Source organism: Penicillium samsonianum (assembly GCF_028829775.1).
Source record: "Penicillium samsonianum strain IBT 33392 chromosome Unknown utg000001l_segment0_segment0, whole genome shotgun sequence".
Taxonomy (NCBI): Eukaryota; Fungi; Ascomycota; class Eurotiomycetes; order Eurotiales; family Aspergillaceae; genus Penicillium; species Penicillium samsonianum.
Genome location: NW_026643259.1, coordinates 3,267,591 through 3,285,371, shown reverse-complemented (window position 1 = coordinate 3,285,371; position 17,781 = coordinate 3,267,591). Strand labels below are relative to the sequence as shown.

General features: G+C 45.8%; 3 protein-coding genes across 3 annotated transcripts; all 3 read left to right on the top strand.

Moving 5' to 3' along the window:
* Nucleotides 1-6,202: 6,202 nt before the first annotated feature.
* N7471_001249 (uncharacterized protein) lies at nucleotides 6,203-6,622 on the top strand (the record flags this gene model as incomplete). The annotated part of the gene is made up of 1 exon (XM_057273970.1): nucleotides 6,203-6,622. One exon carries the CDS (start codon nucleotides 6,203-6,205, stop codon nucleotides 6,620-6,622), a length of 420 nt encoding a protein of 139 aa, XP_057142149.1.
* Nucleotides 6,623-8,126: 1,504 nt separating this feature from the next.
* On the top strand, nucleotides 8,127-8,564 carry N7471_001248 (uncharacterized protein; the record flags this gene model as incomplete). The annotated part of the gene is made up of 1 exon (XM_057273969.1): nucleotides 8,127-8,564. The coding sequence occupies one exon, from the start codon at nucleotides 8,127-8,129 to the stop codon at nucleotides 8,562-8,564; it is 438 nt and encodes a 145-aa protein (XP_057142148.1).
* A 1,843-nt stretch (nucleotides 8,565-10,407) lies between these two features.
* Nucleotides 10,408-14,536, top strand: N7471_001247 (uncharacterized protein; the record flags this gene model as incomplete). Its single annotated transcript, XM_057273968.1, has 7 exons — nucleotides 10,408-11,509; nucleotides 11,631-11,711; nucleotides 11,892-12,441; nucleotides 12,517-12,879; nucleotides 12,962-13,956; nucleotides 14,014-14,104; nucleotides 14,320-14,536. The coding sequence occupies 7 exons, from the start codon at nucleotides 10,408-10,410 to the stop codon at nucleotides 14,534-14,536; spliced, it is 3,399 nt and encodes a 1,132-aa protein (XP_057142147.1).
* Between the last annotated feature and the right edge of the window lie 3,245 nt (nucleotides 14,537-17,781).

The following is a 17,781-nucleotide window of genomic DNA, read 5'->3' as shown; positions in this document are numbered from 1 at the left end:
CATAATTACATTTTCCCCCTATTTTAATTCTATTATTATAAAGACCTATAAGTAGGGGATTATCGAATACTGATTCCGCAAACATCAGCGAGCGCGTTTACTTCAGGATCCCAAGTGGTTTTGTCTAGCAAAACTTTCCAGCAATTTAGTAAATGTGGATTTTGTGGACAAAGATTCACCCACGGAAAGAAATGCCTGGCAACGGATTCCTTCTTAGGCACCGAAAATTTAGCCATTGATGGAAATTTCTTCGATCGCATCGCCCTGAAGGTTTGACTTACTGACAACTACGCATATAATTCATCCCAAACCCTGAAGTGATGCCTTAGGCCGCGGCAAACTGTCGGTGGATTCCGTATTGTAAAAATGTAGGGTCCAATCAATGGTATTCAACTCTCTGTATTTCTGTATCGGCTCTCTACACAATTTATATGGAGCCTCGATTACATAACATAAATTACGAAAACACATAGGATTAATAAATCCTCCGGTATGCCGGTGTTACTGCGCTGACACACCCCCTCAGCGATCCCAGTATGGGATTGCTGGACCCTATAGATCTGCTTCCTTCTAGGCTATTAGATAGCCTATATCCACCATCCTAAGCATCCGTATAAAGCTTTCATACTTCTATCGAGAGAGTAATTTGGTGAGTCCATCGGCAACCATACTCGCCGTTGGAACCCATTTCACCTAAATACGTCCCTCTCTAACCTCCTATCTCAACCAATGGCGATAAATATCTATATATCGAAGCTTCGTTTCAAACGCCGTGTCCTCGCTTATTAACAAGCTAATCGTTCTCTCGTTATCACAATCGATTGTCATATCGTGGGAGGGGATAAAGCCAAGGTGATCAAGGAGTCGACGCCACCATTAAAGCTGCTTTCCTACCTCTGATAGGCTAAGAAGCTCTACTTCGGTAGTTAAAGTTGTTACAGTGGGTTGCTTGCTAGCTTTCCAGTCAACTAGACCCCCATATACCTAGCAAATATAGCCTGCTAAGCTCTTTCTATCAGGGTGATCCCCATACGAGGCATCACTTACAAATTGTACCGAGTCCATTCCGGCACTTACTACTCCAGCACTATACTCAATTGCTAGGTTCCGGGTAGTATAGAGGTAAGAAATGACTCTATCTACCGCTTCATAATATTAAGGACCAGGGTTAGTAAGAAATTGCGCTAGCCTAGTAGTTACTTTCGCCGTATCCGGTCTCGTAATAGTGGTGGTATAGCCGGCAGATCCAACCTTTTACTAGTAGAGATAGATCTCTCTCGGTGTGGCTACACCTTAGTATGGCTTCAATTCGTCAACTAGTAGTGGTGTGTATATAGGTGGACGATCTATCAAGTTATACCGGGTAGCAATGCTTATCATATAGCTATCTTAACATAGCCAAAGCTTCTTTTACTTCCTATCCCGAAGGATTCGGATATTAAGAAACCATACCGCTTCTCCATAATCTATAAGCTCCCAATACGCTTCTAGATCTCGCTCTAGTTGCTTAGCTTATATCTTTATAGAGGGATGGCTTACAATTAGGATATCATCCATATAGAAGAAGACTAGTAGCCCTTCTCTAATAAAGACGTAGGGGTCTTCTGGTGCTTACTACAACCCTAGCTTACATAGTACGCTAGCTACTTCTTATTGCTAAAGTCGTGGCGAGATCCGTAAGCCGTATAATGCTCGACGGAGCTTCCAGCATTTGCCTAGTACTTAAAACCCTTCTGGTATATACGTATACGTTTCTTAGTCTAGCTTGCTATTTAGAAATGTAATGACAGCATCTCGCTAGCGGAGATCTAGATTAAAGGTAGCTACTAGTGTAAAGATCATCCTAGCGGTCCTAGCTGCTAGTGTAGTAGCTCTCTTTTCTTTATACGAAATCGTTTTAAGATCTCCACGTATATAGATACGGGCCTTTAGCTTTAGAAGGTAACCGTCCTAGTCAAATTTATATAAGAAAACCTATAGTAAGGGGAGGATCTGCTTTCCTCGGTCCCTTGGTTTCTCAATCACTTCAAATGTCTCCTTCGCACTTAAGGAGTTGATCTCTTTCCTCATTGCTATAAGAAAACCTCCCTGAAACGGATGGTTTATGATATCTTTCTAGTACTTTAGTGGTAGTGGGAGATCGTCTCGATAGCGTCGAATGCCTAGTTTCTCGGCGTATAAGCCAGCTGCGAAAGCATGTAGTAGAGCCGGTGGCTCTTTATCCTATACTATAGTGGTTACATATATAAAATCATTATCTTGTCTTGCTCTGTGTGTTCGACGACCACTTAGTATGTTACCGGCATCTACATTGCTAGTGATCTCCCTGCTTGGTGCTAGGCTTGGTGCTAGCAATTCTGCCTAGAGCTGTCTTTCTAGCTCGTCTTCTTTAATGGGAATAGCTTCATTTTCATGCTGCTAGGCCTGGTCCCTAGCTAGCAATTGATCATCTTGATCATATATATCCACCCCCTGACCCGGACTAGTACTCGCTTCTTGTGGCGGCGTGATTGGTGGTGGTGGGTCCTAATCATCCGGAAAAGCACCTGGTAGTGCTATACGTGGTAATAGATCTTCCTAATCCTTTTTATAAAGCATTTCACCCGCTTACGCTATATATAGAGCGCTCGGTGTTAGTAGATATGCTTCCTCATTCACCCCCTATAATAGGGTGGTATCCCGTTATATATTAACGGCGTCACTTACTTCCCGTATTCCACCTTAGGGATCATCCTCTACCTCGTGATCTTACTAGTTATCCTATTCCGGTATACTAGTCTCTTCTTAACTAGTAATCTCATAGTTGATCACCTAGGTGATCTCTTCAACGGTGAGCTCTTCTAGTTCTCTCACTAGTGGTAGTGGAACTAGTTAAGATCTCTCATACTCGGGTGAGTACTTACGGCCTTCATCAATAACTATATCTCTAATATACTTCACCTTACTAGTGTGTAGAAACCAGATCTTATAAATATTGGAAGCGAGATATCCAACCAAGAAACCAACCTCTACACGAGGATTCATCTTATCTGACTACACTTACTTTTCAATCCTATAGTATACTAGGCTTCCATATAACCTAACATTTGCTAGGTTAATCCTCGGCATTACCGGCGCAAATTCCTTTCTCACTTCCTCCCATGGTATCAACCACCTATTCTCGGAAGCAATATATGATAGTGTACGGTTCAATAACCATACGGCGGCGCTTACAAATTCTGGCTATAGATCTTTAGGAAGCTTCCCTTCGAGGGCGAGCATCTATATACGAGTAATAATCATACCGCCAGATCTCTCGGTATAGCCATTCATCTCGGAGTGGCCGGGTGGAGTATAATATATCAAGATACCATCGCTTATTAAGCTATACTCCGATACTTTACTAGCTACTACTTCATTATTATAGTGAAAGGCCTTAATTAGCAGCTTCCACTAATTCCTTACTAGCTATATAAACTAGTTGATAGCCACTTAACATTTAGGCTTTAGTTCGTGCGTCATAATCCAATAGAATCTCGGTCCTTCTATATAGAAGTGAGAGATCTATCGATGCTTATTATACGCCGGTGGCAGTTATATCAAGTCAAAATAGACTCTTCCAAATCGTCCAAAGGTGCGTCCAATTAGCCGTCGTGATATCTACTTTGGTACTCGCCTAAGATAATAGGTTTAGTATAGTGATTCCTACTCCTCCGTCGATTTCGCTCCTTTATCCTCAAGGACGACGCCATCCACCATAGTAGCAAGCTTTACTATAGTCCGTGATTTAATGTGGGCTAGGCGCCGGTACTATACCTCGGCGGAAGCCTTTAATTCCTTCGGCTTCACTGATCTCCTTTATATTAGCTGTATAGCATATACTTATTGTGGTGGAGCTTCACCTAGCTCGTCAAAGATCTAGAGATTGAATTAATCCTATAGGTTCATATAGACGATAGGTCTATCGTTTAGATCCCGTATACAATTCGTACGTTAGCACTAAAGCCCACCTTTCTTCTTCAGTATCGTATACGACACGAGATTCGTGTGGAAACTAGGTGAGTATAGAGCATCACTCAATATAATCTCCATCCTTCCTTTAACTAGGTGTCTCCTAATTAGGCGAACCTTACCTCTGCCTAGCACCTACGTGGTACTATCTCTAGTTATCAAATCTATAATATCTGCTATAAAGTCGACAAATAGATCTCGATTATTATAAACGTGCGTGCTTGATCCGGTATCAAGAATCCATCGATTATAGAGAGAGAGATCACCGGCCTTTACTATAGATAGCATATGCTTGCTAATCTATATAGCTTCACCTAGCGACTTACCTTAGTGCTAGCAGTGGTGCTAGCCGTGGTGCTAGCCGTAGTGCTAGCCGTAGTGCTAGCCGTAGTGCTAGCTTTGGTAGGTGGTTGCGAAACTAACTTAGTTTACATACTCAGTCTGCTTAGGCTTAGCATTAGCTACCACCTTATCAACCCATTTCTTCTAGCCTAGGTCCTTCTCTAGCACCTTCTTTACTCTCTCCAGCTTCTCTTTATATGGGATGAAGCCTTCTGGTCGGGTGGCTTCGTTCATAATCTAGCAAGTGGTAACCTTATACTTTAAACTAGATCTCCTATATGGACAATCTCTCTTTTCAAAAGGAAGCTTCTCTTGCCTTTCTTACTTTACTTCCTAGTGCCCTTACTAGGTTGAAAAGGCGCCTTTCGGAGGAGTGGTCGAGGTGATAGTCTTAACACCTATCTCACGGTTTATTACGCGAAACGATTCGAGAAGATCTCGAGTATTATACGCCTTTTTATCTATGATAATCTCCTGGTATTTGCCTTGCCACCAGATCGGTAGTACTTCTTTTATAGCGTGTAGGAAGTCCCTATTAGCATCTCTATCGTTAATACTAAGGCTAATCGCCTACTCCCTTAGCGAATTCCACTTTTAAAGCTATTACTCGATATCTCCCATCGGCTTCTACATCGTAAACACCTTCCAATTCATTCGAATCTCCTCCTTATACGCGGTCGATCTTACGAAACGAGACTTCAGATACACAAGTCTATCATACGGAGTACGATATTCTATCAGAGCGAGGTGGTGTATTAGGTCAAGATACGTGAGGATGTATTCATTTACATCACTTAGTCCCTTTACTTATTTCTCCCACTATGCGTTCTTCACTTTATACACGTCCATTCGATCTCGCCAGACCCTTCGATTCCTTTCGTCACCCTCCTTAGGGTATTCCGGTTCCACCGGTTCCTTTAGGGTATCGGGTCGTTCGGTTGATAGGGTATCCAGGTTATAGTGGTCCCAGACGTTCTTTTGCATTGCATATAACTGCACCTTTACAAACCAGGTGAGCCATTGCGGTGCATCCTTCAGTTTTTCGCCCTTCATGGCGGAGAGGATTGATGCTGCCTCCATTGCTAGATGCTTCAATATTTTGAACAATGAATCAAGGGATGATAGCTTAGTATAGCTTCAGGGTTGCAAGACAACTTCTAGCTGCGTGCTAGATACTATATACCGATATAGTAGTCTTATTCAGTGCGAACCGGGCTCATAACTGTCGGTGGATTCCGTATTGTAAAAATGTAGGGTCCAATCAATGGTATTCAACTCTCTGTATTTCTGTATCGGCTCTCTACACAATTTATATAGAGCCTCGATTACATAACATAAATTACGAAAACACATAGGATTAATAAATCCTCCGGTATGCCGGTGTTACTGCGCCGACACAAACTCCAGCTAACTAACTTGCCCGCACCCTATCAAAACATTCTGATTTTCAATCGCCATTTTCTTAACAACCAAAAGGCTATACATACTCCGGAGCAAATGGGAGATATTTGATATACTTAGTTTTAGGGTATTGTTAATTACACCCCCCTTTGGATAATCTCACCCCCCCCTGCCTGAAAATCCAGGCTTCATAGACCGCCTTCCTCACCGCCTTCCAATTTTGTACACCGCCTTCGTGTCAAACAACCCATATAATACTAGCAAGACGGCAGATACCTACAATTTGTATATAAACCACTAACAAAATTAAGTCACTTTTGTCACATAACACCCCGTACATACATGTAGATAGGATCAAAGAAATTGATACTCCAATTCTGGTTTACATACATTAACCTACCTTCTTCAAACCCATTTTTTCATCACTTTCTGCCTCAATTTCATCGATTTTATCGCCAAAACCGTCAATATGGCCTCCCTAGGCCTTGTATATCTGGAATCAGATCCAGATTCCGATCCGGAGATCGTCCCCGAGTCTCCACCGGCCGTGCCAAGCACCGAGTCTTTCTCTCCCGCCATGCCAAGCACCGAGTCCCCCGTGCTTTATACTATGCCTCTCCCCCCTATTGGTTCAGAGTATAGTACGCCAGAGGAAGGTCTCGCCGCTATCAATGATCTCGGCCGTACACATGGGTATGCGGTTTCATCAATTCGGACCAAATTCACCAAAAAGGGCGTGAAAAAGACTATACGCCTCCGCTACGACCGAGGTCTCGTACTAAGAGATCGGCCTAACGACGGCCCAGAGCGGAAACGACAGACTACCACACTACAAAATGAGTGTCCCTTCGGTATATCGCTTCGACTAAACCAGACAACGAGTGCCTAGTTTCTTACGGTCGAAAATGCATCACATAACCATCGACCTTCCCCTATATTAACTCACGCCGTTCAACGAAGCAATAAACTTTCATCCATCAAGGCGGATATCTAGAAGCAGCTAGAACAAGGCCTTCCCACTCGCCAAATTCTCACTAGCATTCGCAACGAAAACCTAGATTCATATATTATCCCTCGGGATATCTACAACTTCCGGCGGCAGGTCCATATAGAGTTCCTAGCCGGTCGTACCCCCCTACAAGCGTTGTTAATAGAGCTCCCGAAAAACGGCGACTAGATCTTCCGGTACGAAGTGGATGATAACAACTATATTACTACTTTGTTTTGTATGCATAAATCTGGTGTTGCTATGCTAAAATCCAACCCCTAGGTCATTTCTATAGATTGTACGTATAAGACAAACCGGTACGGGCTACTATTACTTGACATCGTTGGCTTTACTGCCACCGGAGCTACTTTCCATCTTGGCTTTGCATTTATGAAGGACGAGCACTAGGACTCGTACGAAGTTATCCTTAACTGCCTCGCCGAAGTATACAACTCCCTAGGTCTCAATCCCCCCTATACAATTCTTATAGATAAAGAAGAAGCGCTGATAAATGCAATTGAAGCTGTCTTTCCTCTAATAAAGAGCATGATTTGCATCTGGCATATCAATATAAATATCTTGAAAAAGGCCCGGCCAATTCTTCGGGATTAGATCGCAAAAGCACGGAGCGAGTTAAGCACCTAGTCGAACACCACCTAGTCGAACACCACCTAGTCGAACACCACCCAGCCAAGCAGCACCTAGCCAAGCAGCACCCAGCCAAGCAGCACCCAGCCAAGTAGCACCCAGCTAAGCAGCACCCAGCCAAGTAGCACCCAGCCAAGTATATAGCGTCAAACAAAGGCCTAGCGAGAGAGGGAGCTCACCCAGAAGGTTGACAAAGGCTGGGAGAAAATGCTAAAGCGCTGGAACCGAATTGTGTACGCTACTTCCTCTAAGGTTATGAACCAGCAGTGGGAAATCTTCAAAGAGAAGTATAACGATCCAATCTTCCAGCCGTTAATTGACTACATTCAAAAAGAGTGGCTTGATGACTGCCCAGAGCGTTTTCTTCATTGCTATACCGCTCAATATCTCCATCTCCTTAAGATTGCGACTTCTCGTACAGAGGGAGGACACTGGCTGCTTAAGTAGGATCTATAGGTTGTAAGAAATGATCTCCTCGTTGTTCTCCAGAATTTCCATCGCGTTATTAATCTACAATTCAATAAGATCACTACTCAAATCGAGAATGAGAAGATCAGAAGGCCAACCAACTCTCAGAACCTATACAACTCTCTAGCTAAGCGGATCTTAATAAAGGCAATTCAGTATACGAAGGACATTTACGACAGATATCTTCCAGAAGGATAGGAAGATAAAGCTCTAATTCCACTATTATACACTTGCAATTCGAAGAACACATCTGGCATCCCATATATTCACATTATTAAGGAGTATGAAGATGAGAACAAGAGCCTTGACCCCGAGCTATTCCACCAGCATTGGCATTTATATAGTGTGTCTGCTCCACCAATCAATCCTCTCCTTCTACTCCAAGATCCTCTACAGGTTCGACGACGAGGGCGTCCACGAGGAGCGAGAAACTTCATTAGCCAGTCAACCACTCAGCAAGCCACCCAGCAGAGCATCTAGGATATCCTCTCTTCGCCGGATTCCCTCACTTAGGATCGATCCACCCGGCGAGAACCATCAGCATTCGAGCACGTACTATCGTAGGAACGTGGACGTGGACGTGGACGTGGAAGGGGACGTGGAAGGGGACGTGGACGTGGAACAAGCAGTGGTGAACCTAGCAGTGGTGAACCTGCCAGTAGCCAAGGACGTGGAAGGGGACGTGAGGGTGCCTAAGAAGCAGGATGATCAATATGTAGATTTTTAAGGCAGGAATCAGGCAGAATGTACGATTTTTTCTCATTAAAATGCAGGGTTTTTTACTATGTAAACCAGAATTATATGGTGGTGGCAGAATATATGGCAGAAAAGTCCGTAGTGGCAGAAATGGATGGCAGTATTCAGTGTCGCACCCGATCGGGAAGGCGGTAAAACTGTGCACCTAAAATTTCAGGCAGGGGGGGTGAGATTATCCAAAGGGGGGTGTAATTAACAATACCCTAGTTTTAACTTACTAAAGTTTGAGACCGATCGGAGGCCTCTAGACCTCGGCAGTGGGGTCGAGAAGTTCACCTGCAGTCAGGTCGGCCCCACTTTTCCCGCCCATAGTAAAGAATAAGGTTTCACCTTTAGTCGGCCCTGACTGCACACCCCCCCGTGGGATAGGGCCGCCCTTATCTGCCCTTATAAGGGCGGAGGGCCGGGCGGAGGGCGGGAGATACCGGCCCTCGAAATGATTTTGACGAGGTCTACGTAGGCTATCACTCCATGTAATCATAGTAATGCAAATAGATTTAGGTATTAACCGCGAAGCACCTGGCGGGCGGCTATCTTAACCCCAAAGATAAAGAGAAAGTGTTATCTGACATAATGATGAAATAGGAAATGGACCTCGGCGCATAAAAGTGTTTTCGTCAGCGTTACTATCATCCATAATATCAACTGTCAACAACTTCAGGCAGACTTAACACTGAAAAAAGAGCTAGCAGAATAGATAGGCGCAAGTATAACATGCCATGATTGGTGTGCTTTTGAAGTTTGCGCCGTCAGGCCAATAACAGCTTCTTGTTAACCGCCTAAGCCCCCTCATTTGTGTTAGCATATAAAGGGTCTTTCCTGACACGGAAAAGGAAAAACTGTGTAGAAAGAAGTAGAACGGAATACTTTAGTTTATTTTAGTACGTATGTATCGATGGTGCATTTGTCTAAGAGGAAACGCAACCAAAGATCGGCCCTATCATCCTCCTTAGCGTCCCCATGACCCCTCTTACTATTAAGGGGTGACTGTGCCGCAAGTACTCGTTCCATTGAGACCATCTGGACAGACAATTTCTTTGTTCTCATTTACGCCTATTAACCTCATTGTCAAGGCTACCCCTATTATCAGAACAAGGACTTTAGGGCTTCTGCATGAAACACAACCAATAACACTTGTCTTTGTATCCCAAAATGTACAATCCGTCACATCACCCCGGGCTAAGGTCGGTGGAACGCTTGCAGGCACCTCGCGTGGCTATTTCAGTTTTAGGAATCAGGCACAGCAAATCGCGTTACCATACTCGTTCCAGTCTACGACCGCTCAGTGTCGAAGACTTACTACTAAAACACATTCTATGCTATCCCGCACATTTACCGGTTTGAGCAATGTGACGTTAGATCCACTATCAGGCTTGGGACCGAAATTAAGGCATCGGCTCCGAACAAAGAAGGATGGTGATCCTTGTTCTCACAGCCTATCTGGATGAGGACGCGATGCTCTGGTTGGCCAACATTCGGGATCCTTATCGACAACCAGTCCCGGCAATCTGGTTAAGCGCCTGCTGTCTGGCGCGCGATGTCACGCTGTGACAAATCGAGATTCCCGCTTCGATGATCTAGGCCCGCAACGTGACAGGCGCTTCGAGTCAGAAGACGGGCCTAGCGCTGCGGCTGTATTTCCAATTGGTTTAAAAACGAGTAGATTTATGTGCTGCCATCATGTGCACTATCCGGAAACACTCCGCTATGGTGATACAGGAGCCGTTAAATGAAAGCGACTTCCCTCACATATCAGGAAGAGGTGCAGAACGAGTGCCCGTACTCCCCCATCTACCTGAATCGCAAGTTTCATGATGATATTCGAATACTTTGAAATGCTGCGTGGGTGGTGGCAAAAATATCTTTCCACAAGGTCTATGACCATCTTCTACTTCCTCTCATGTTTTCTTATAGTGGCTTCCGGCGCCGCAGCCGCCGACACCCTGAATGCCACGCCTGACAATCGCACTTTGGCTATCACTTCTAGCCTACTCGCATACAATGCAACCAGGACTATAGCATTCTCGTCGGCCGTCCAATTGGCATCCTCTGTCCAATGGCAACTAGAGCAGGTTGCGACTACTCCTGCTATTCCAATTCCAACGAATATCACGGCTATTCCCGAGTATCAAGCAGTCAGTAAACTGGCTCCGGGCTTACCTATAGTACAGGCAGGTGTAGAGTTTCCATCCGCCGAAAGCATGATTTCCGATCTTATCTCCTGGAGTAATGTATCCTCGACTAGAGACTCAATAGCCGGACGACAAAGCAGCCTTAGGGTGATGATCGTTGGAGACTCTATGTCACAGGGCCAACAGGGTGACTTTACCTGGAGGTATCGAATCTGGCAGTGGTTCCAAGAGAACGATATTGCTGTTGACTTTGTTGGCCCATACTGGGGGACCGTACCACCGGCTACTGCCTCTGTACCGCAGCCTCCACCACTCTACGGCACTACCACGACATCACCTATGGCTGGAACAGTTGGAAGATATGCTCAGGACGTTGACTCTGCGTTTCTCTCGAACTGCAACCACTTTGCCGCGTGGGGTCGTGCGGCGGCTGTAGATAAGGGCCTCATCGAAGGCGTGTTACAACAAAATCCTGCAGATATGATGCTGCTGATGCTGGGTTTCAATGACATGGGTTGGTTTTATAGCGATGCTCCAGGCACGATTGACAGTATCGAGACTTTGGTCTCTAATGCTCGGGCTGTGAATCCGAATCTTAAGTTCGCCATTGCGAATGTACCACAACGCAGCTTTATCGGCGGAAGGCAAGACCTGGTCGATAACACCGTCACATATAACGGCTTGTTACCAGGTGCAATCTCTAAGTTAACGACTGAACAATCTCCGATCTATCTTGTTGAGCTTGAGAAGAATTACGACTGTCAGCCTGGCGATTGTCCAGCAGGTATGTAGTCTATTTTTCCTTGTGCCGAAAGACACATGACAATGAAGTCAACTGTCCAACTTATCAAGTACAGAACTTGGAGATAGCGACGTTCATTTCTAATGAGGCTAATGTGCTACAGGCTACGATGGCCTACACCCTAATGCCTGGGGCGAGTACCAGATAGCCAGCGCCTTTTCGCAAACCCTGGTCAATAACTTTGGTATGGGTGCTGTGCCTCTTGCAGTACCTGAAGCAAACGACCCAAGTCTTGTCAGAGATCTTCCAGTTCCTTCGAACTTCCAAGTTTTCAACAGTCCTCAAGGTGTTTCTGCGACCTGGGATGCAGGCAAGTGCCCAGCCCAGCCACGAAACATGAGAACATACGGTTGACCCTATACAGTTTACGGCGCGTACAGCTACGACATTCAGGTGTCCATTAACGGCGGTGCAAATACCTTTTCACCAACGACATCGTCATTCAATAGATGGGATTGTCAATGGTTACAAGCTGGATGGAAGTATGCTGTCTCCGTTCGAGCGAGAGCTGGTGACACTAGGGTAGGGGACTATACTGCAACCGAGTCAGCAGTGGCGCAACCTCAACTGGCACCACCGCCATCCAATGTCGTTGTTACCCCCACAGCCACGGGGTTTACAGTAACATGGGACCCGCCCACTGGGCCTTATACGGACAGTATCGTTGAATACAACGTGATCTATTGGGACCGGAATCCCTCTGACTGCCAATATCTTGCCGGCGCTGCATTTAAGTCTTCGCCGGCGGTTATTGACGGACTGACTCCAGGGACTAATTACTTAATCGCTGTTGTGACTTGGAACGAAAATGGACAGGGTTGGCCTTTTATTGCTCAGAATGCTGTTCCTGGAGCAGGTATTCCTCCCGTACCAGGTGCTCCGTCGGTCAATTCCAATGACCCAACCACCGTGCAGTGAGTACATATCGCTACGGAAAAAGAAAAGGTTGATATGACGAACTTTCGCTAATGTCACCGTCTTCGCTTTAGCATTACCTGGTCAGGCTCTAGCTCGACGGGAGGATATCAAGTCTGGTCAAAGAATATTAACCATACCGGCAGTGAGTGGACTATCATGGCTAATGTAACAGAGTCTACCTGCGTTGACGACTACTTTCTCATCCCTGGAGTATGGAATTACGCATTTGCCCTCTCCGCTTTCAACGGCAATGAAGAGTCGGAGATGGGTCCATCAAGCATTGCGCCTTCTCCCACCAGCACTGTTACTGAGGGGAGCCCAGGGCCAACATGCCCTGCGGCACCATCGTGGTGTCCGGGAGGAGCGACCTTCACTATACCTCCGGAGGGAGGGGGCGGAGGTTCTGGGTTTACTACCGTCATTGGTGGGACAACGTAAGTTAGACAGAACGCTGCCCTCATGCATATGGAAACCGAACCCTTCGTGTCAGCTCTACATGCTAATGCTCAATTCCAGGACTATAACCGGTGGCGAGACAACGGTCATAGGTGGTATAACTGAGACTCTGATCGTGACCACAGGAACAAATTCAGCAGGCTCCGTCTTCACTGGCACTATTACCGAAGGAGCGACTTCGACATCTTCCGCAACCGCTCGTTTCACAACCTACACGACGTTTCCAACCAGCATCTCTTGGTCTACCACATCTGTTGCGTCGAATACACATGACTCTTCGGGCCACCCTGTTCTTGGCCCTTGGCCCGGATGCTGGTTTTGTCCTCCTGGGTCCAATGGGATCGTTCTTTTCGGATGGCCTGGGCCGGGAGTATACCCTGGTGGAGGGCGAGTTAGCCTTCCCTTTATGATTCCAGCAGATCGCTTATTCTATTACAGACCTCCTGCGGGACTTCCAACTCCTTTCCCACCAATTACCATAGAACCGGATGACGATCCGACTTATGAATCGACCGCAACGTCTGAATCATGTAGCACCGAGACTGCAACTCGAATTACATACTATGTATCGTACGGTACTGACTACTCCGGATCCACGGTTGCCACCGAGACATACTCGACCTACTCGTCCCAAGTCACAGGTTGTACGGTCTCTGGGACCGTCGCCACGTCTACTACCGCTGCAGGATACGCTTTCTATTGCACGGCTGGCAATTGTGCAAGTTGCAATGCTCGCCGCGATGTCCCAATAACCACGGCAGCGGCAGCACTTCCCACTGCAACAGCAGGGAAGGGCGAGACAAAGAACTTGTTCCATTACGGCCAAAATTTGACGTTCTATGAGCGTGACATCCCTAGTTCACTATACGTAGATGGTATTTCTGAGCTATACTCTGAGGTAAGGGGTGCGGCAAACACGATTCAAGCGCCACATGACCAAACCACGTTGCGCGGCATTTCGAGCTCACGATTCTCCTACTTCGATGCATCCGAGTTTAATCTCATGGTTCAAGGCCTAAGAGGCTGTACCTCCATTGTGGTGGTTTCACGATTGGGTAAGTTGCCTCTCGTTCTCTCCGCCATCCGACACTGCCTGAAACTCTCAATAATAGGGGCATACGTTACCCACTTTTGGGAAGGTCCAACCTTCAACAATGATGGACCAAGCGCGACATTCACTGCGGATGTTATTGACTACTTACGGTACGTTGCAATGTCTTATATTTTTCCATGCTCTTACCCAGTTGTGTGTTCGAATTTGCTTTAAGACTGCATTTCCGAGCCAACCAGCCTTACGCTGTTTTGTGTCGGGGCGGTTAAGTCGTCTTTCTCCCTTGCTCTAGCGAGCAACGAGTGAGCGATCTACGTAATCATAAAAGCAAGACACTCGTCTTACACTCGCTGACTTTCACTTATAGGATAGGTCGGTCTGGCGGTGAAGACAACACCGAGCCTCTCGGGGCGCTCGTACAGGGTGGTATCTTCGGTGACACCGCGACCACGAATATCTTTATTATAACGCCGGCAATTATAGACCTCGATTTAAATGTAGGCACTATCGGTATAGCCGGTACTCTTACGAACGGTAACAACCCTCCGCTCTTCGGCACTTCGCCGCCTAGAAACGTGGATTGACTCGATATAATCACTACATTTCTGGGCTAGTTAATGCTAGGCGTGCCAATCAAATAATTCGTCTATAGGCGGTAAACCATCGATTCGCTCTTAGTAAATGGTGCCTACGGTGCCGCGATAGTAAGTGGATCCTATACCTTGCTCTCTCTTAGAGCTCACACCTATAAAACCTACGATGAGGTTTGATACTAACGGCCCCTTCGTAGATTTTATATAGTAACAACTAAAAGGATGATCCGATGAGTGGTGATCTATTAGAACCACTATAAAGAGCAGTTTGGTAGTGTTAGATATAGGGCCAACTAATGGGAAGCGACCTTTAGGAAGCCTTGCCTAGGTAAGTCCACACGCGATCGCGTCCTACTGCCGTTGCGATTGACATTTAAGTTATAACACACGTAATTCCGCGTGCTAACACGATCTTAGCTAAACGGGGTTATATCTAGCGAACGAAAAGCGTTAAGCTAGGAGTCTTTGTCCCTCGCCCACGCCTATAACCACAACCACGTTAACTTCCACCACCACTATATCTACCTCGTCGACTCCACCTCCTAGCTTAGCCTCACTAAGTTCGATTATCCTCTTTAGCGACTCGAAGGTAAGCCTATCAATTGTGTTCTAAGTATATATAACGCTGATCCTATAGTAGTGTCAAGACTTATTAGGATCTGGAACGTATGATTATTACTTATCTGGCTATTAGAAGTATGATACTCTAATTAATAGTTATATCGTCGGCACCACTACGCATTATAGCTATCACGGCTCGATAGGGTTCTACGAGTGGCCTACCTTCGTTATTACTATAAGTATAGGTTATAGCTATAATAACGAGGTCGGCGGTGGGTGTAGCGGAGTAGGTGGGTAGGTCCGGACGGGCTGCTATATAACCACTAGCCTAGCGGAATATATTACTATAGAGTTAGCGTACAACGGAGTCTACGTAGGAGTACTCCAGAATGGCACGGCGAAGCGTAATGATGAATATAGGCTAGAATTGTTCGACTTAGAGGCTAGGGTAGCTAGTAGGATTAATCGCCGTGCCCTAGCATGTTGAGTTGGGATAGCCTAGGGGAAGGGGTGGAGAATAGTGTGATAAAGTGCTCGAAGATAACGAGTGTCACATTTCTAGCTCTAATGTAGGACGTGTAAAGAAATAAGTGTATATAGGAGAGACTCTTAGTAATATCTCAAATAATAGAAGTCTCTAAAAATTTATGTAGTCGTATTATTATACTATAGTGATTGCCACTCCCTTACAGCCTCTAAAAAGCGTGTATTGCGGCTGGACTAGGTATGCTTAAGGGCACTAGGAAGCCTTATATCTTCAACTAAAGGCCTAGCACGGTTTGGATCCGCTCCGCGATCGAGTAAGAACTAGATCAGCTCTTTGGCATCCTTACCATTATTACGAGAAGCCACGTAGTATAACGGCGTGCTACAAAACTTGCCTGGCTAAGGTTCTATAGCGTTTACGTTAAGCCTAATAATGTCCACTAGGTGCCGCACTATGTCTATACGCTATTCGAATAGCGCGGTGCGGAAAGAGTTATTAGATAGTGCGTAAACGGCCGCTTGCTCGACGGCTCGGTGTAGCGTCCGTCGGCCTAAGGGCGCACCTCTGGCTTATAGTAGCTTAAACGTCGCGACCGAACCCTCCGCCGTAGCGATTTTAAGGACTAGCGGAGTGTCGCCGGGTAGATCCACGCTAGCTCTATAGGCAAGGGACCACTTAAGAAGGTCGGGGTACCTTATGACGTACTATAGCAAGGGCTAATTAGTGCTATTAGGCCCCCGGCTATTAATGTCCTAGCCGTGTGTAATAAGTATCTTAAGCACCTCTCGCGAAGGTTTAACTAATTTATCCTTACTTATAATCGCTCCGGCGGTTATCGTGCTAATTTCCGCACCCTAATCGAGGAGGTAGGACAGTACTTAGGTTGCACTTCTCGCAACGGAGCGCCTAAGGCCATTCTAAATGACTTCTTGCACTATATTACGTGATTCGGGGTTAGACGCAATTGAAATGGCTTGAGCCATTAGGGATATATCGTCAGTCATGCAAGCCTGGAGGCTCAATGCTAAAGGGTGGATAGGCCGACTCGCGTTAGTCTGTGTCTGCGCCATTGTCTCGTGTGATTTGAAGGACGAGGCGAGGAATTTGTTGCGACAAGTGCAATAGGCGCTTGCGTTCTAAGTTGACGTCAAACAATCCGTAATAGTGGTGTTCCGCAGTTTTGTCGAACCGAACTCGATTCTGCCGGTCAAAATCAAAGGTTGCGTTTATTCGTACCGGACACTAAGCCATATTAGGCCATCACGTGAGAGCCCCTGGTGCCCTGTTTTTTAAAGGTTAGGTTTTTTTGTACCCAACACTAAACTATATTAGGCCATCACATGAGAGCCAGATGGTCATTCTAATATTCGCTGATGCGACAATGAAATGCAATCGGTCAATCCAGTCGATTCATGAACTGGAGATAATTAAAGCCATCACGATCATATGGCAAGGGCTTCCAGGGCCATATATTTTTGGGCTAAAGGCAGAGTCAAGAAGGCAATTCCATGGATATTTCAGTAGTGTCCTGCGCGCTGGAATTATCCCTGAGTGGCACCTGGTATGACTTTGCCTGTTTCACTTTAACATAAGGTCGCAAAGAGGGAATACAAGCCACTATCAACCCAGTGTAGGAATCAATGGCACACAAAAGTTCAATATTGGTAATGGGCACATTGGGGTATGTCGACACAACGATCAGAAAGCGAACGAGGCAGGCGACTATGCTCAATATCGCAAAACCAAACGTGATATATAAACCAAGCTTTCTCTTCCAGTCAAGTCGGAGAATGTGTAAGAAAAAGAAGGGCAAAATAAAAATTAACAAGTCAGATGTGAAGTGGAGAGCCCAGGTAGTGACCCAGGCAATTAGAGAACTCCGTGCGCTACAAGAAGCGAGACGAAATCTATTTGTTTGTTAATGGCGTGTGATTAATGGGAAATTCAGGAGATATTTCACGTACTCAGTTGTCTGACTATTGACACAAATTAGAGCCACGCAAAGTACAGATGCAATATATGACAGTGCGGTGTAAGTTGTGACTGCGCAGAGCGAAAAGAAGAACGACCGCAGAATGAGTGGGAATATATTAAAAAAGAAAGAGAGAAGAGCGGCCTTGCTGAGATATTGTGTAGTTAAATATGGGAACCAGCTGACGAATACTATCTATTAAAGGATCAGCGACAC